A 20,888-nucleotide genomic window follows, 5' to 3' on the forward strand; every position below is an offset into this window, starting at 1 on the left:
TCTACTCTATTCAATCTGTACATAAATGACTCATTCTTTCTAGAAAGTGAAGAAAACATTTCAGGATTTGCAGACGACAGAACAATATTCTATAAAGCAAATAATTGGCAAGAATTAAAATATCAGACTTTGATACAATAAAAAAACTGGCTTGAATATAAGCTATTACCCATAAATTTGGGGAAAACCCAGTATATGCCATTCAGCTGCAATAGCACGAACAAACCACCCTTTTCCTGTTTAGAGCTAGGCAATCAACACTTGATTCGTCCTGAAAATTCAGGAGAAAGCTGACAATAGGCCAATTAATCTGTATATCACAAAATATATGTATTATTATACTGGTCATATAATTGTGAATTCGGATTAATAAATGTCTTATTATTATTATTATTATTATTATTATATATTTTTCCATTTTTTATTTCGGAGGGTTCGTAATTATATATTTTTTTGCTTTCAGAAATCAGAGAGTTCTTTAACAAAGTAGATTTCGGAATAGGTAAAGGTATTTTATTTTTCGATATTTACCCTGTAACATATTTAATTTGACTGCTTGGTTTTGGAGTATCAACTGTATCGAGGTTTTTGTGTATTAGACATACAGACTCTAGAATGAAATGCAGGTGAGGTTTAAAATGCCTTTGCTGATAAATAATGGTCTAATGACTCGCCAATGCGCTACATGTTCGTGGACGAATCCCGCTCACAACCCCTTGTTATGTTTCTATTTTATCAGCCACAACTTTTTCTAACGAATACGTTGATGACTTCAAATGGAGAATGTCTGATTGAATCGATGAGGCCTTGTACGACCCTCACATAGGTTAAAGGGCACCAAGTCACAGACTTTCGATTCCCATGCCGCCGAAGCCCTGCGTGCCAGTGTGGCGTTATTCACTTTGTTTTTTGCGTACTTTCAATCCATCAAACAAAAAAATTGGAGAATAATGACCGAAAAAAATAATCTCTGGAGTTCATCGCATGGAATATCCCGAAGAAAATAGAAGAACGGGTATATGATGGAAACTAATTTATCTGAACTATTCAAAGGATCGAAAAGCTTTCTGACGGGTTTTTTAATTTCCCGCGAGTGATTTGAATGTTGAGTGGAATATTTGCGAGTTTGGGCCCTCAGGATATTTATAAACATGACCTGAAAAGTAATTTTTGATTTGGTAATGCGAAATTTGTGTCAGAGTTTGAGTCTGGAGAAAAAGAACTGTGAAACTTGGAAGGAAATTGATAATAATAATAATACAAATGTATTATGTAACATAACATGAAATATTCTTCACGAGATCATATAAAGAGGTAAACAAATGGATTATGCTAGGTCTCAGAACCAATGCTTCCACATAAATCTTAACTGAACTAAATAGACATTCTAGCTATATTTAATTTCTTTATTGTGGGCAGCAATAGCTTTGATAACTCCTACTTAATATATGCGAGCACTTTCGACAGCAGGCTATACGATCATCTTCATGGCTCTACTCAAACTGACCGTTTTACCTTCTTGTTTGTTCTTTCGTACGGTTATAATGCCTCACTCCAGGTATTTGTTCTCTCCTGTCTCTCTCAACTTTCCTGTAGATATTTGGGTTACATCAGATAAAATTCTTAATGTTGAAGTTTCTCTAGTTTCATGTTGTCGTTGACTTCGGGTTGAACCGCGTCTGGAGTTTTGTAATCGACGTTTCAGCTCTCATGTTGAAACCATTTTCAAGAATTTAATGAGACTTGACGCCGCGGCCTCAATCTGCCTACTCCCCAGTTCTCGCCATGAGTTTTCTCTAAGGTCTCAATCTGTCAATGATCATCCATTTTTTGGGGTTGTGTTAGTGATAAGGTGGGGCTCTGCTATAGGTGGGGCTCTGATAAGGTGGGTCTCTGCTATAGATTTATGCCTCTTCAGGGTTAACATCTGTCGGTGGGTGTTCGGTGGTATTTATATCGGCGGAAGCTACTGAAGTGGAAATGTGGGGCGGGGGTTTGGGTGATTACCACCATCGGACATCTTGGTGGGGGATTAGCATCGAGAAATTATGGGTTTACAGGCAGTTAGAAGTCTCTGACCGTCATCACGTTCGTTCAGGCAGAAAGGTCGCTTGTGTGTTGTCTATGTTATATTCTGTCTCTTGACAAGGTATGGACAAGGCTGGAGGATGGGTCTGATTTCCGAACAGCAAGTTGATGTTCGTATACTCTATTTGTTACACGTCTGTTGGTCTGGCCTACATCATCAAGAGACAGGACACATCAAATTCTTGAAAATGGCTCCTAAATGGAAGCTGAAATGTCGAATACAAAACTCCAGACGCTGTTTAACCCGAACTTAACCATGATTTTACTGTTTTATAGTGAGACCGTGTAATTTGCATCTGTTATACATACTCAACCATCCCGCGTTCTTCAGCTTATGTGAAATTATTTCTCTTCTAATGTGATACATCATTCATCAAAGACAACAACTTTGGACTATTTGGATTCGACGTATATCACTACAATCTATACATGAACTATACACGATATTACAGTGATTTATATGGGACAATATCAACTATGGCTCAAAATTTTCTTCACTTCCAAACCCATATTCATTCTTTGCTGATATACCAACTTCAACGAAGCGTAGACCTTTGGTAGATATTTCGTATCATGTCCTTTAAAACGTTATTCAGAATGTATGAGTAAACCTGAATGTTTGCAGATGTCACTGAAAGTCAGCGTATCAGTTCCTAAGATTATCTGCATTTCACTCAAAGCTTCATGTTTCTGAGTACCGTTACCAAATAATACAGCAGAATATTTATTTCAATTCATAGATAGTATACAACTCAGCCAAAAAATCCATATTGAAACAAATGGATACCATCCACAACAACGCCATCAGAATTATCCTCGGAGCTTTTTGCACAAGTCCAACGGAAAGCTTATACTGTGAAGCAAGTGAACCATCATTAGCCAACAGAAGGAAGCTTATGACACCTACGCAACATCCATTATATCCAATCCAGATAATCCGGTACACCATAATGTAATAGCAGAGATTCAAAAACTTTTTTAAAAAAAAAATCAGAGCAGACCCTCCTTTTTACCAAAGATATAACCAGTATCTTTCGAGTCTCCAACGAAAACAAGCAAGTATTTTCCCAACTCCCAATACACCCAATACTCCCCCCTGGATAATCCGCAGAGCCAACATTGAATATGGACTGCTACAATTTGAGAAAAAGAATACAAATCACAGGAGGTTCAATGTAGCATTCAACCATCTTCTGAAGCAATACGAAGACTTCTTTTCAGTATACACTGATGCATCTAAAATGGAAAATGGAGTAGGAGCAGCTTTCACCAGCTCTGATTTCAGCTGTTCATTTAAATTATCGAAAGTAAACACAATACTCACAGGTGAATTATACGCTTTTTGGAGAGCACTAAAGTACATGGAGGAAAAGAACATCCCAAAATGTCTGATTGTCACAGATTCACTGAACGCTCTCGAAACAATTACACAACTATACACCAATCATTCCATCTTGCTTCGCATAAAACAGTCTCTCCACCTACTACATCAAAAACATATTTGCATCCGGTTTATGTGGGTCCCTTCACATATTGGCATAGTTGGAAATGAAAGAGCTGACAAACTAGCGAAAGAAGCAGTTACTAACCCGTCTCACCGAGTGCGTGCTATATCACAATGGAAGACAAACTTATGGCTTCCCACCATCAATAAAAGACATATTAGGCGATGAATGTGATATCAATAATCTATTAGCTTTCCTCAGAAATACCACTTTGTTACATACTCTCAAAATTTTTTTTCCATGTAATATATCGACAAGTCGCTAATGACACTAGAGGTCGATGCGACTGTAAATGAATAAATAAATAAAAAAAAAATTCATAGATAAAATATGATCCTTAGGAAGATTGAGTAGGATTTCTAAATCGCGGTTGATTTTTATATTAAATTCTCTCATATTTTCCAATTCAAATGCACAATAAATTTGCGTGTTATCAGAAAACATGTGGTAATCGAACTATGTCAGATGATTATGAAAATTGGAGGTATAAAATCTATGTAAAAGTGGTCCCAATACACAACCTTGTGGAACCCCTTGGTAAAACACTATGCTATTTGATATTTCATTTTCTGTTTTAACAAACTGAGTTCGGTTTGATAAATATGATTTGGGAAAAGGATAAGCAGAAGTGGTCAAACCAATAAAATGTAAAATTGCCGTTAATATTTGATCATTTAATGTGTCGAATGCCCTAGAATAGTCAATCGATGAAAAAACACCCATCTCATTTTTATCCAAGGCATACAAAATATCATCTGATTTGGTCGCTAAAGCTGGGGAACAGCTGTAACAAGATCCGAAACCAGACTACCATTGGTGGTAATATTTTATTCATTTCTGCACTATACCTTCGCTGTTACATTTATCGAAGTCAACTATAGTATGCACCAACTAAGATTTTGATGGGCGCTTAAAAACAAATCGTACCCGCCCCAGAAGATAGCTATTGGTCACACAAACCGAAATCAATAGAACATTTGCGAATTATGCCTCAAGTGGGCGGAGTCTTTCAACACAGAACGATTTTACGTTTCTGCGCTGACTCATCTTAGTTGGCGCGTACTATACCATTTCATATTGGAAACTGCAAATCAGAAGGGGTTTTCATCTTTGCAAAACCAGAGGGTCATGTTTAACAATTTAACGGGACTACCGAAATTGGTATACGGCAAAATGGGATATTGTCGAACTACTCACTCATACAACTAAAATGAATGTTTATTTTAGCACCCAATCGTTCATCCATCTAGCTAGAATATCGACAAAACATCAGGCGCGCTTGATCTAATTCACAAGGTCACATTCTCGCAAAATGAAGCTGCGAGAAAGGAAAAATGGAAGAGTCAATCTCTTCACCTGCTAGTCGGTATTAGAAAAGAATTGGAACTCGGCTCTTCGACAGAATGTCGATGAACTAACTGCTTTTAAATGAACGCCAAAACTCATTGGGATGTCGTTAATGAAAAACTGCCCAGTTTGATTGATATTCTACTGGAATGAAATTTTCGTAGAAAAGAAAATGTATGCGCCTGAAAGGAATTCACGAAAAAAAAGATGAAAGTGATGTTATTAATTTTTGATCAATCATGGTGTACTCATAGTTTTCATGGAAAAGTGTTTTGTTTTTTGCTGCATTTTCAACCTTTCGTGATAACGCACGTATGAGCCATTCAGTTCACAAAGAAGCCATAGAGAAATAAAAAATAATTCAAAATATAGAATAGGCTCATTTTCTATTTTCCATTGCCGAAATGAAATCGGCCCGTAATTTGAAGAAAATCTCTGAATAAATCAGATTGCTCAAAAAACAGACCCAAAAAAGCGGTTCATCGAAAAAAAAATTGTTACGCTACCCGATATTTTCGTGTGAGCGGCGTGTGAGAATTTTTTTTGTTGTGTATCTGTTAAAAAATATCTTTTTTTCCGTTAATCAGCTGTTTCCCCCATGCGAACGACAACTCTCAGAAGTTGAGAAACTTGTGCAAGCTAAGGTCTAACGAGGTCTCACCTTTCAACGTGTGATTCCTACTTGCCTATTTTGTGAGAGTATAGAACATGAAAAGTGTTAAAAACGTATTGTATGTTACATGAGTGAGCATAAACAAATAGAAATGCACCATACAAATTGATAATGACTACAAAAAGTGAATGGAGCTCTGCAAATAGCCATGCAAATGGGACAGATCATTGAATGAACTTATTTTTCTTGTCAGGATCATTTTTATGTAAATAAATCACATTCATTTTTCCTGTCCATATCCTGCCTATGTCCTTTACATTTTCTGTCCATGTCCCGTCCATTTCCTGCTAATGTACTGTTGATATCCTGTTCATATCACGTCCATGTCCTGCGATTACACTGGTAATGTCCTGTTCATCTCCTGTCCATGTATTTTCAATGTACTGTCAATGTCATGTTCATATCAATGTCCTATATATGTTCCGTCCATGTATTGTCTATATCCTGCTCATTACCTGTCAATTTTCCGTCTATGTACCGTCAATATCCTGTCCATGTTCTGCCAATGTCCTTTCCATCGTTGTCCATGTCCTCTCCATGTAGCGTCCTGACAATACCCTATCAATGTCCTGTCCATATTCGCTTATTTCCTGTCCATGTCCTGTACATGTCCTCTCAAGGCCCTGAAAATTCTGTCAATGTCCAGCCAATATCCTGTCGATGTTCAGTCAATGTCCTGCTTATGTCCTTTCCATGTCCTCTCCATATCATCTGAATGTCCTGTCAATGTCCGCTTCATATTTCCGTCCGTGTCCTGCCAATGCCCTGTCAATGTGCACTCCATGTTCCGTTCTTGCCCTGTTCATATCTTTCAATGCCCTACCATGTCCTATCGATGTCCTGCTCATGTCCAGTCCACGTTTCGTTGATGTCTCGCCCATGTCCCGTCAATGTCCTCTCCATGTCTTGTCCATGTCCTGCCATTGCCTATCAATGTCCTGTCCTGTCGATGTCTTGTCCATGTGTCGTCCATGTTCTGTACATATCCTGCTCCTTTCCTATCAATTTCCCGTCCATGTCGTACCCATATCCAGTCAATGTCCTGACCAAGCCAAGACCAAATTTTTATCAAATGTCAAGATTTTGCCCACAGTTTCGCTCGAATACCGTGGCGTAGTGCATCAGAAGTTCTTGCTGCATTGTCAATAAGGAGAAGGTATGCGCCGCTTGCGAGCAGCAATGCGAAGAAATCGTCTGGTATTGTGGAAAATCAATTCATGGCTTTTGCATCATGATAATCAGCTGCATTATCATAGCACTCCTCATAGCTTTTTCTCCAAAAACAACACTGTAATCATGTATCAGCCACCGTATTCGCCAGATTCGGAGCCCTGCGATTTTTTTCTGTATCCTGTATCAGAACTACTTCGAGGATTGGAAAAAACGCTGGCATATCTGAGGAAGACTACTTTGAAGGTTATGAAATATAGATTTATAAATAATTTGTTGTTTTTAAAAAAAAATTAGGAATCACGTTTGTTTTTTGAATAGACAGCGTGTATGAAAATTCAAGGTTTCCTTTTCCATTTCCAAGAAATATTTGACAAGCATATATGGATGTATATGTCGAGTGATGACGGAAATTCTCAAAATCGAGACACAATTATCATTTTCTTCGAAATATTTATACCGAGAAGGTACACACTAACTAGTCGATGATTTCTGAGAACACGTTCCATTGTCTCACCTTCCAGCTAACTGGTGATTTCCCAGAATACTTTACTTTTCCAAATACCTACGAGTGTATTTTGAATGTTCTCCTGCAATCATTCACGGAATGCATGTCATAAATAATATTTATTCGGTTGAATTTCGGAAACAATCAATGAAGAAACACTCAAAGTGTCACTGATGATTAATGGCCAATCATGAATATTCACACAAAGTATGGTGGAAGTTGATTGAGTTTCAACTGATGGGATGCATCACCAAACATTTGCTTCAATATTGATTGAATTCAATATTGATTTTTTTATTCAGATGTGGAGCTTTGAATGGGACATTTTTCCTGTTTCGATGCAAGAAATCTGGTACTTATTATCGAGAATCAAGTTCACTTTTTCAGGATGTAAATAATGTAATGATGTTCCTTCAAAGAAAGATTGGTATATCATACAGTGCGAGTCTCTAACATGGAACAAATTCGCTAAATCAAAGGTGTTGTTTCTGACCTGACAGTGACATTGCCTTAAAAAAATTATCAATAAAAAGTAAGGAGAATAGTATCGAATCCCTGTAGACTTTTTCAGATTAAAATTATCGCAATGTCTTATTCGAAGTAAGTATTTCCATTGAAACTGTAAAATTGTTTCTGGATAAACTATAAATTCCAATAAGGAATATGAATCTCCATTTTCAAACCAACAAGAATATATTAAGTGTATTTCTCAGTGCAGCCAAACTGTTCTACTTCCTGAAAATGTCAAAGTCGAAGCCGGAACGTCGAACAACGCAAAATTTTCAACGCGGTTCAACTTGAATTAAGATGTTCAAATTTCTAACCGCGGAAATCTATTCTATTTGTACAATTATCTAGTGATGTTTCGAATACTCCATCTTCATTATCATACCGACGTTCAATTAGATATTGTCAGTATCAATGATAATAATAATATCAAATTCATTTACATCAAAAGACGAATCATCAATACAAATTATAATGTTTTATTTAAATAGGTTGGATAAAAAAAATGGATAGAGTCTTTGAAACGTCAGTGGATGATGTATACCTATTTCTTTCAATATGCAAAATTTTTTAAATTCAAGTTAACGACAAATTTGATTTTTTTCCAAAAAGCTATCAAATGCAGTAACTTTTTCCCTTTCTACATTTGTATCTATTTGTAAATTTAATATTCTGATTATATTATAGTAACAATTCTAAATTATAAAAAACTATTTTAAATATAAATTGTCCTTCCCAAAATGAAATTTTTGAAAAAAATTGGTTTTACTATATTTTAATTATCTTCTCATCATACAGAATATATCAATGGAAAATTTATATCAATACCCTCAGTCCGACGCCTATTATCAATATTACCTTAAACGTAATATCAGAAAAAACATCGAGCGGTTCTTTTGGCAGTATTTTCACATTCTTTGTCGTTGTTTTCGCGTTCTTTGTCGCATATCCCTATTTCGATGGCTCGTTAGCGGCGTCCTCAAGGAATATAGTGGGTAGACATATCTCAATGATTTTGTGAGTGAATTGCAGTGCTATTTGCTAGAGACGACTATGTTGCTTCCTTTGCTGTAGCGACATGTTTGCATTCTTGAAATTCTTTTACTCTCAGACAATACTGAACGAACTATACCGAGATATATAATTTTTCTCCTATAATGAACTGTAGTGAATGTTAAAACTCTTTCATTGGTGTGGGTGCTCTTCGAAAACACGTAGCATCCATCCTAAGCCAGTAACCCTCTCAAATTCCCAATAACCGCCACCAATGTCTCTATCGCAGCGGCTCGATCGAATCGCAGCGCATGTAGACCTGCGCAGTCTTTGCTTCCAAGGCGCAGCGCCAGTGCAGCAAGAGGACCGAGAATCGGGAAGGCGATGCAAAACAATCGTTTACAGGCCGCGATCGACCGCTTGCTTTCGTTTGGTAGCGCTAATCGGTAACAAATTATTGGTGACTTGATTATCCTGTGCTGATAGTGCTTCTGGTAAGTGACGAGAGTTCGATTGTTAAGGTTTTGAGGCCGTGCGAGAGCGGAGTGAGGTTGTGTCTCTGGATCGAATCGCTTGTTTTCATGTTTCGTGCTGTGAGAGTGGAAGTTCTGGCTGTCTTGCTCCGTAGAGAGGTTTGATGTGCTTATTGAACTCATATTCGGTACATTATGGATAGCCTCACAAATTTCCCAAGTACCTTGAATGCTTTCTTCTTTCGCGAATGCTTACTATTCTATAAGATACTTGGTATATCGAAGATTGATCCATTATAATACGTATGTGATAAAAATGCATGTGTGCTTCTGAAGCCATCTAATTTTTCATCAGTACTCATAGTGAAAATACGTTTAGAATGCTTTTCTGTCCAAAAAATATGTCCAAATTTAAGCGCCAGAGCTATTGAAATTACGGAAGATACAGATACTGAAGTGGAATAAATATCTATTCTGGTGTAATTTGTATCTCACCTAAAACGGGACACATATTTTGTAGCTTTGTAGTTGATGATGTGTGCATTATTTCTCACAGATAAGTATCTGCTAGTCTGACCAATATTCAATTATTGGCTGCAGTCGCCCACGACAGTGATAGATACATGAAAAACTACATATTCAATTCACAAGTCTATTATACATAGTCCCATATCTAATATATGACATGTCCGATATTAAAAAAAAAAGGCGACTCTAGTGATATCACAAACTACAGGGCAATTTCAATTTTATGTAACTTTTCCAAACTCTTAGAGATATATGTGCAAAATGTTATGTACTCCCTTATTCAAAAAGTTATTTCTCCTACTCAGCATGGTTTCGTACAACAAAGATCATGAATGAAAAACCTTGCATGTTTGAATCAATATCTCTGTACGTACCTGGACGAGCAAAAACAAGTCGATGTTGTTTATTTAGACTTTCAGAAAGCTATCGATCAAATAGGCCATTATGTTCTCCTCAGCAAATTGACAAAAGTGGGACTCTCTAACCAACTGCTTACTCTAATTGAATCATATCTAGTTAACAGAAAATAATTCGTCGAATATGAATCGTCTCAGTACGTAGTTACATCTGGGGTAACACAAGGTTCTAATCCTGGACCTCTTTTATTTTTAATTTTTATTACTGACTCACTTCTTTCTCATGTTAGCATATGCTCAAAACGGGCACCTCCATCTTCCATGCAGTAATGGAGATTTTGCCAAAAACGTTCTCGAACATTGTGGAACATTTCTGGAGTGATTTAGCGACATTCATTTGTGAGTCGTTGCCGTAAATCTTTGAGTAATGCAGGAGGAGTACAGTAAATTCTGCTTTTCAAATGACCACACAGAAAGAAATCTAACGGCGAAAGGTCTGGTGATAGTGGTGGCCATTCGATAGTGCCTTGCCTCCTAATCCAGTGATCCGGAAAAGTCTGATCTAAATACTGCCGAACATGCAGAGCATAGTGCGGATGAGCCCCATCTTGTTGGAATATTAACAGATCCTCCCGATAATTGTGTTATTTTCAATAATATCAGTCATAAGGGGATTAATAATTTCTTCCAGAAGCTCCAGATACATCTGTCAGGTTAAATTGCCTTCTAAAAACAATGGATCAACAAAACGGTCACTAAAAATTACAGCGCATACATTTAGTTTTTGTGGACGTTGAGTATGCACTTCATGAAAAGTATGAGGATTTGAATCAGCCCAATAGCAACAATTATGGCGATTAACTGTGCCATTTAGAAAAAAAGAACATCCATCACTGAAGCAAATGTTGAAAACAAAATATGGATTTTCCACCACTAGTGGAATCATCTTTATTCAAATTGAAGGGGTTTTTTTGCGTTAATTTAATCTTGTAAGGATGCATTTTGTCGGTTTTTAAAATACGCCGAATGCTAGTTCGTGACATCTTGGAAACAAATGCTTTCTTGTGCTCAAAATATGGGCAAGTTCAGTGGCGTACAACAATTTGTTGCTATTAACAATGTTGAAAAAGTTAATTATCGGAAAGAACTATTTTTAATACGTCGAAATATAAAAAAATGTACACCATTGTGAGAACTCCAAGATCTTTCAAATGATGTGCGACTCGCCCCCTATTCCCTGTTGAAATTCTAAGGGTTGTTCACCCCTCTGCTCCGGGGTTGAAGTAACGACGCTGTAAATGGGAAAAAAAACTGCTTCCTCCCAAAAAAATCGACCTGTCTGAGCGTTTTTTCGAATTTGCAAGATTAGTACCCAAAACCTCCATGTCAAGTTTTCGATGGCCCACCCTCTATATATTTGAAACCAAAAGCCTAAGTTAGTTTTTCCCACGTGATTGTATGGAAAATAATGATTTCCATTCAGAATGAAAAGGCTGTATTTGTCATTACTACACGAGTACAAACATAGCTTCTTTATCCTCAACACAACAACTGAAACAAATTTCGTGTAACAAAGAAACAACTTGTCCAGATTCAGTGAATCGCGGCAAAGCAAGAAACATTCCGGGGATTTGAATGTGATTTCATAATTCCATTCCTCTGTTTGGACAGACAAATTTTCATGCGGGATGTAGCCAAATGAAATACGTCAACCTCTCGGAAATTTATGGTATGAATAGCGGGGTTTCTGTGTGTTGGAGAATTTAATAAAAGATAACAAGTTTGGTTTGGTACCATTTCTCTAGCAGCGGAGTTGTCCCTGGTCTTTTAGTTATTGCTGTTGAAGGTCTGTTTATGACGTTGCAATTTATTCATGAAGATTTGTTCACTCCCAAAGGTTGATGTTTGGAGGGTGTGATTATGTGAATGATTATGAGGGGGAACCCTCATAAATTAATATCCTGAAAGAGTTCGTTCTTGATATGAAAAGACGATGATTACTAAAAATTCCTAAGGCTATCGAACTCAAACTTAGCACACAACCATCCATTATCGATATCAATCAAACGACTATTAGAAGGTATTGGCACTTCAACTGGGTGTCACTTACTCTTTTCTTATTCGGGTCTCAAACATTTCTCGCGACATATTAAAATTTCTATGTGAAGCATTACGATGACAAATCCTCACAAACTCATTCTTGTAAATACTGAATCAAGCAGAAAAAGTCTTCGTATTTGTTTGATTGTGGTAAACATTTTTCCAGATACTTTTATTTCCAGGAAACCAAGATTGCTACGAAGATCTTGTTGTGATCATGAAAACTGACAAATTAGTATTTGTTCGTTTATGTTTTTTTGTCAAAATTTTGAAGTAATGATTTTCTTCACTATTCAGTGTAGGCTTATTATATCCAAACCAATTACATACATGTTTCAGGTTTTGTTCTGCTTTTGCTCTCGAGGCTACACATTTTTGTCTTCTGGTGACAGTGACTATAGTCATCGGAAAGATTTTCTATGAATTGGAGCGTTTACGGACTATTTACATAGATAGATAACATCAGTAGTCCAAGTACTGTTTCTTGTGGGACACCGTATGTGATCACCCTTCAACATCTAATTCAAACTCATATTGATAATATTGTATGATATTCACTATAAACAGTTTTACAGAAACCTCCGTATGATTCATATTACAGCAGAGATCAGACTGATGAAACTGAACAAAACTTTTGGAACAACTCAATGAGATCTGAAGAATTGTTTCCCAATTGTTATTTTGTTGATAATTTCAGAATTCTATCTAATGAACGCGTGTCATAATTATCATGCAGAATAATTTTATAATCTGTTAGCTTCAATATGAAAAATTGATCGAATGACTGGATGATATAATAATAATTATAATAATAATTTCATTATTTCCTATGAAAAATTAAAGGTTTACATGGTATTCGCCTTATGCCACTCAGAAATCCAAAGCGGGAGTTCACCTGCTATTTTAAATATTATAACTCAGAAAACTAACCTGACATATCCTGAAACATCTATCTATAAACAGTTTTTAGCATTTATTTGCATATCTAATATATGAAAATGGATGTTTATTGGTTGGCTGGTTGGTAAGTGATAAACTTCTACATCGCTTAACCGATCGTGATGAAACTTGGAAATGTATGAGTTATTTTTCATAGAAAAGGTTTTTAGGCTATCAATTTTTCTGTAACTCGCCACTAGATTGCGCTGTAGAACAATTTTTTGAAAGCACTGTTCTATAACGCTGCGCACGTCTAAGTTCGTTGATTCTGATTCTGTAAAAACATTGGAACACCAGCGGTACAGCAACATAGTACTAGTCATTTATAATAATAATAATAATATAATAGAAAATCATTAAAAGACTCTATGGATCCTATATTCTCCTATATTGCATATAGGTAAAGAGTAAAGAGGGTGGATCCTTCAGGAGAAGGAAATATAAACAGCAGATAGTTGTTGGTTTACATATAATCTAAAAACACCTTCCGCTGACCAACGTCTTCAGTTCATCTAGGATAGATCCCAGCTTCCTTACTCTTTCAGCTGATTTTTGTCGAAGAAGGACAAATGGGTTCATTAAACGGGATACATGAGGTCCTTATTTGCCAGTGTGTCGAGGCCTTCTATATCGAGAGGGGTCGTCTACAGCATAGTCTATACCTTTCCTAACTAACAAAAACTTATCGATATGAGATTTGAACCCATGAAGTCGGCATGACAGATATTGTCTTTAGCCTCGACACCATCGTAAGATGTTTTGAACACCTTTCGGTTCTGGTGCAGGTGTTTTAAGTCGCAGGCCCAGGACAGAGATATCAACCTGCCTAGGAATCAATGCGACTGTATTTCAAGCAGAAGTTTACGCTATAGAATTGTGTACGGAGAAATTGGAAGAATCCAACCTCATGCACAAGTCAATAAAAAATATTCTCGGGCAGTCAAGTGGCATTGGAAGCTTTTGGATCTTACCAAGCAACGTCTAAACTGGTAGCAAATGGTCAAAAACAACTGTCCTCGATAGGAAAACTAAACAGATTTTCTCTGGTCTGGATTCCTGGCCTGGAAAGAAATGAGGCTGCTGACTCCCCTACGTAGGAGAGTGCTGCAAGCAGCTTCATCAGACCAGAAACTGACAATGGCATTGCTTTAGGCTATGCCAAACAAACACTAGACACCTGAATGGCAAGAAGATTCATGGATTTCTGGCAGAATCTTCCAGGATTGGCTCACTTCATGGCATCCATTCACCCTTCGAAGCTTGATACCAAACAGCTGTTGGACAACAGTGGGGATGAACTACAATGTCTATTAGGCCTTCCCACAGGTCACTGTCACTTGAATCATCATATGCAGATAATCGGACAGTTGGAAGACAGTGTGTGTCGCCACAATAAACCCTTGCGGGTTGCGGTGGAGATTCAAATAAATCTACTCACTTTTGACTCAACCTTACATAACCTAACATATCTTCTTATGAATCTGTGATTATATTCACTCCAAAATTCCAAATATCCTCCTCGTTGAACATGTAGAATTCAAAAAAGTCAATGAATTCAAAAGTCAATATCTACAAACTTCAAGACCACAGAAGGTTGCCAATGGATGAACGGAAAAGAAAAACATGGCCTCATTCCGATCCATCATCTTTTTCATCGATAGCCAATTACTGTACGGCATGTCAAGTGGTGGAACACAATAGGAGAGTTTATATTCAATTTATTTCCGATCGATTACACCTTCTAGGCAGTAACCAAGTTACTTTCTCATAACAAGAAAAACATGTTATAAACTGTCGTGTATGTTCGTAAAGTGAGTAATTGTGAGTTGTATTTTTTCACTCGCTGATATGATCATACACGATCATATGTTCAGTGTATTATAAGATGTTTGGAGAGTAGTAAAAACAACTTTTGATCAATTACTGGAACGAATCGATGTTCAATCTTCGATCTGAGTGTTGTGTTTTAGTTTCGGTGAGAAGTCATCGTGGAAATTTTATGAAGTGTGTGCGATTTCAAACCGCAACACCCTGTTATTTTGGAACCCATGAACCGATTTTGAATAATGACAATCTTAAATTATGTTACTTGACAAGCTCTATCCAAATATGTTGACAGATATGAATTATTCCCATTTTCACGGCTTACTTTGGCCTGCAAAATGAGTCGAAATTTCGAGAAGGACCATTAGGTATTTTTTTATGGGAAAATCGGATACTCCATTCGATTTGGACATATTTTGAACACCTAGATTCCCAAGTTTCAGCCCAATATCTCCTACAGGGTGTTAGTAATGAGAAATTTCCAAATCCATGATTCTTTGACGAACCCTGTATGAAACGCTATGAACTGTACAGAAAAGATGAAGTAACCATTCAATGAAATGATCGTTTCATAGAGTTGTTTCTAGTTTATTCAAAATGGAATTGGTCTTTCTATTTAAGAAACTACTTCCATGCTCTTTAATTCTTTGGGTGAATGTTCTCTTTGTTTGGCCAATATACAGTTTTGGGCAAGAGCCACAAGTCAGCTCATATACTCCTGATGTATCCGACCCCAAAGTTGTGTCTTTATTGTTTTCAATATAGGAATTTCGAAAGGAATGATGTAGGAGAATGTCATTTCTCGGATTTAGTGAAGAGAATGTAGATCTATTGAAAAGTTACTTCAGAAATCGGACTCAGTCAGTATGTCTGGATGGAAAGTGTTCTAGTGCTTTACCTGTTGATTATGGAGCACCTCAGGGCTCTATCCTTGGCCCAATTCTGTTCTCTCTATATATCTAACTTTCATAAAATAATTGATCATTGCGCAGTTCATCATTATGCAGATAACACTCAGTTATATTATCGATTTCCTCCAAGTAACTGGCGGGTGACAATGGAAAAAATTAACAGCGATCTACAAAAGTTACTGGATCTATCTACAGCCCATAACCTGAAATTGAATTCTGAAAAATCTCAGCTGATACTTTTTGGCCCGAAACACAAAAGGTGGGAAATTGAAGAAAGAATTGAAATCCAACTTGGACAAGACTTACTACAAATAGTTACAGAAAGCAAGAACTTGGGTTTGTGGCTAGATGCTGATCTGAGATTTCACAAACAAGACAAGACAAGACAAGGCTTACTACAAATAGTTACAGAAAGCAAGAACTTGGGTTTGTGGCTAGATGCTGATCTGAACATATAAATTCGTAGCTCGTACAGTATCTTACGTCATCTCTATCAAAGTAGAGATATAATGACTTCCAAATTGAAGTTGAAACTTTGCGAAACCCTCATATTGTTTAGATTAACATATTGGAATATAATCTATGGGCCTGCTTTGGTACAAATTGATGTAAATCGCTTACAAAAAATACAAAACAATTGCATTCGTCTTTCTTATGGTGTGAGAAAATTCGACCATATATCCCCCAAGTTCAAGGAGTCAGGTTGGTTACCGATTGCTGAAACCTGGCAGTTCCACCTACTCGTCAATACACATAAATTCCTCATTTACCAGAAGCCAAATTATATTTATGAAAGATATAAAACTTTCAATTCGAGGACACGAAACCGTCACACTTCAATTACCCCAAAACACTCGACAGCTTGCGTTTCTTGTAGTTTTATTTACAACTCTATCACACAATATAACGCTCTGCCTAAAGAATTTAGGCACTACTCCATATATAATTTCAAGAAAAGTTGAAAACATATCTGAATATATTCAAGTTATGCCTTGCTCATATAGTTATTCCTTTGTCTCACTTTTGTGTATGTTATACTATATATTTAACCTTATTTAAGCTAAATAGATTTTTTATATTCACTTTGGAATTTATAACCGTTGTTTTTTTCTTAGTTTCACAAATATTCATGAACTACTCACTTACCAATGTATACTACGTAATTATTTTTATATTCCTTTATAATACATGCTATCCCCCAGGTTAAGTTGTAAAACAGCCTCGGCTGAACTTTGTCCTTTCATTGATTTTTGTATGTACTTTTTCTTCATAAACAATGTATGTCAATGAATAAAGCCCATCTATTATCATTATTATTAATGAAGACAAAACTTTGGTCGAATCTATCATATACATTTTTGAGCCTCAAATCATTCTTCTGGAGTAAAAGTGATACAGCTGTTTATCATCAGCATAAAAGTGTACTTTAGTTACAATTCCGTTTGTTTTTTTTCCAGCTCGAACATCAAGGGTTCTCTCACCTGCATAAACTCATCACAACCATCGTGCGAATCCGTATCATGCTCTAAGCTCGCCATCTCGTGCCAATCAGGACTCTCATCAACCGGATAACCTCCACACACCGCGAGCCATCAAAACTCCAATCAAGCCATGAAATCCGCGTTTTGCCATACACAAGCCAACAAAGTCAATTCCACTCGCGTCTCATAAAACTCCCCACCCTCAAAATGCACACTCTCACCCTCCTCACCGCTCTGTTCAGCCTCTCGCAGGGGTTCTTGTTGGACGGTTCCACGAACTCTTTCTCCCAGTTCCGGAAATGGGGGGGAGGCACCAACGGCAGCCTGGAGTTCGAGTTCAAAACGGATCAGCCCAACGGGCTGCTGCTCTACACCGATGACGGGGGGACTTACGACTTCTTCGAGATCAAACTAGTCGAAGGGGCCTTGAGGCTGCGGTACAATCTAGGAGGCGGCGCGCAGATAATCACGGTGGGTCGCGACCTCAACGACGGGCACTGGCACAAGGTGCACGTGCAGAGGCACGAGGATCGCACTATTTTGACGGTTGACGGAGTCTCGCAGATGCGAACCTCCAGAGGCAAGGAGTTTAACTTCGGGAGGTTCTCCACGAATTCAGATGTTTTCGTGGGTGGTATGCCGATGTGGTACAACACGAAACTGTCGTTGCTTGCTCTGCCGAGCGTTATTTTTGAGCCGCGTTTCGTGGGAGCGGTCAGGAATCTCATTTATCCGGATACGGAGGGCGGAACGCCAAGGAGGCAGGAGACGAGGCCGAAGGATCATAGGGTGAGTGATTTTTTGGTATTTTCGGTTCATTTTTGGGTTGGCGTTGTCAGTTTCTGAAAGAAGCAATATGAAAAATATATAAACCTTGGGAAAGAAAGTGTTTGGCTTTCTACTACTCCATCTTGATACAAAAAAGATGAGGTTATGCAAAGAAGTAACTTTCAGACACAAACAGAAAGAAATTCCCCTGAAACAGCTACTTTCATATTGAATTACACAAAAGAAAAAAATTCTTTCGAAACAAATACTTCTATATGAACACTGAATTATACAGTAGATACTTTTCTCTACTCAGTTCGTATTTCAAAAATTCGTTGTGGTATAAAAATCAGATATCATTCACATGAGTTCTATTTTAAATGAATGGTAAAAAATTGCACTAACATGGAACACTGTCATCCTCACTGGTATACATCGATGTTTCGCCGTAAGACACTTGCCCTAAGGCTCATCAGTACCAATTTTTTTATAATGTTATCCAATTTGGTACTGAAGAGCCTTAGGGCAAGTGTCTTACGGCGAAATATCGATGTATACCAGTGAGGATGACAGTGTTCCATGTAAGTGCAATTTTTTTTCCATTCATTTAAAGTGGATCTCATGTGAATGATATCTGATTTCCATTCCACAACGAATGATTGAAATACAAACTTGAATAGAGAAAAGTATCTACTGTATAATTCAGTGTTCATATAGAAGTATTCGTTTCGAAAGATTTTTTTTCTTTTGTGTAATTCAATGTTTATATGAAAGTAGCTGTTTCAGGAGGACTTCCTTTCAGTTTGTGTCTGAAAGTTACTTCTTTGCATGATCTATACATCCATGTATAGAGTTACTTATTTTCAAATTGATTACTTCCTTTCTTTGGAAGATTTCCTCATCTTTTTTGTATCAAGATGGAGTAGAAGAAAGTCAAACACTTCCTTTCCCAAAAATTGACCACTCCTAAAAATATAACCTTTTCAATTCATATAAACCATTCATTAAAAAGTTGAAACTAAGTCACTGATGATTGTCTAATGTTTCTCAACGTGCACAGAAGTAACGGGGGTGATTTCAAATCAGAAATGAGAATGAACGTATTATTTCAGAGGACCACGAAGTTGAAGGTGACATTGAATGTCAAACTAAGAGAAAACATACTCTTACTCTCACCTTCACCATCAACGCTGGTGTTCCCCAGAGATCCATATTGTCTTCAACCCCTCTATAAATTGTATATCAACAAATAATTTCTTTGCTGACGACAGCACGCTCGTCTCGTCATTCCATTTGGATTCCAGGACATCGGCTACGGAGGCATATCTTCACCTGCAGGAGGAGGTTGCATATCCTAATGAGGATCTAGATGTGATTTCGAACCAAGTTGAATCCAATGCCATGCAAACCCAGGCCGCGGTTCTTTCCAAAACGATAAATGTCTCCGAACCGAATGTAATAATATCAGGCCAGACAATTTCACTTTTTGCTTCGATAAGTTTGTTGGGGGTTAAAATGGACACTAATATGTTTTGGCACAATCATGTCGCTGGAATTACAAAGGGTGCTCCTCAAAAGCTTGGAACACTGTTCCGAACCAAAAAACTTTACACACCTTAGCAACTTTTGATGCTTCATAAAAATTAGATCAGGTCTTCTTTGGAATTCTCATTCCTGGAGCTCCACTTCTAAGCATACCTTAAAGCTGCTGGTTCCATCCAGAAGAAAGCCATCCGCCTGACTAAACACATGAACATCACTTGCAATCTTTATAGTCTAGAATATCAAAGAAAGTTTGAAGTGTTGTCCCTCTTTCATAGATACTTTCACGGGACGTCTACATATTAGAAATACGCGATAGTCTGTGGCTGCTCAACGTTTTAAGGTTCAGTATACCTCGAACTTCACTGTTTAGGAGCTCTTCCATTTGGAGAACTGCGTGTATGTGGAATAAAGTTTCTGAGAACGTTTTTTCAAATGAATTTAATATCCAGAGTCCGATAACGAAGAATTCGCATACACCGGATACATTACTGGACTAAACTGTTTATATAGAACAACCCTGTGTATATGACGGCGGTAACATTCTCCCTTACGGAAACGTTTCCTACGGAATCGATAGAAGCTCCAAAATCAAAGTTGAACTAGGTATCTCAAGGCGGTCCTGCACAGAACAAAGAAGAAAGGTCATCACTTTCATATCCTCATTTGGTTCAACATATCACCACTGATGAGACCTTATTGAGTCGAAACAGCGGCATTTATTGTGAATAACGAATGCTTTGATGATGCAGCTCAGCTTTGCAACGGATTCCTTTGGAGGGACTATTCTATATCTGATGTCTATTCTATCTCCAATGGTTGTGGTTCTCTCCAAGACCCGGAACTAGCAAAGAAATTGAAAATTTCATTCAGAATTGGCGAACCAATCAGCCAATTTCTATATATTAAAGGTATGAAGTTGGGTACAAAAATATTTAATGTTGATGAAAAGTATGACCAACATGAGGTGGACCAGGTCAAGAAAATCGGCAACCATGACTCATGAAAAGTGAATGAAAAATTAGGAAGTTGGCCATTGCAAACCTTTTTCAGGTGTCAATTTGAAATTCAGAGAATTTCGATTTAGATTGTGTGTAAAACATCAGTGATATTGCTCTTTAAATAGCTAAAGGTGACTTTTTTCCCGGGCCATTTGGAAAAGTTAAATTGATAAT

The 20,888-nt window shown here is 37.3% G+C and overlaps 1 protein-coding gene across 3 annotated transcripts in view; it reads left to right on the forward strand.

The window, feature by feature from the left end:
* Nucleotides 1-9,146: 9,146 nt before the first annotated feature.
* Nucleotides 9,147-20,888, forward strand: part of Nrx-1 (Neurexin 1) — a 208,289-nt gene continuing 196,547 nt past the window's right edge. For 2 of the 3 annotated variants that reach the window (XM_074176497.1, XM_023171873.2), the window contains exons 1-2: nucleotides 9,147-9,285; nucleotides 17,380-18,192. In XM_074176497.1, the coding sequence (XP_074032598.1) occupies nucleotides 17,611-18,192 (582 nt within the window). In that variant the 5' untranslated portion in view covers nucleotides 9,147-9,285; nucleotides 17,380-17,610. The other variant, XM_074176498.1, reaches the window with a different exon arrangement.

The sequence above is a fragment of the Leptinotarsa decemlineata genome, unplaced genomic scaffold, assembly GCF_025532065.1.
Source record: "Leptinotarsa decemlineata unplaced genomic scaffold, Ldec_3_MD MMD2_tig00001719_RagTag_RagTag, whole genome shotgun sequence".
NCBI lineage: Eukaryota > Metazoa > Arthropoda > Insecta > Coleoptera > Chrysomelidae > Leptinotarsa > Leptinotarsa decemlineata.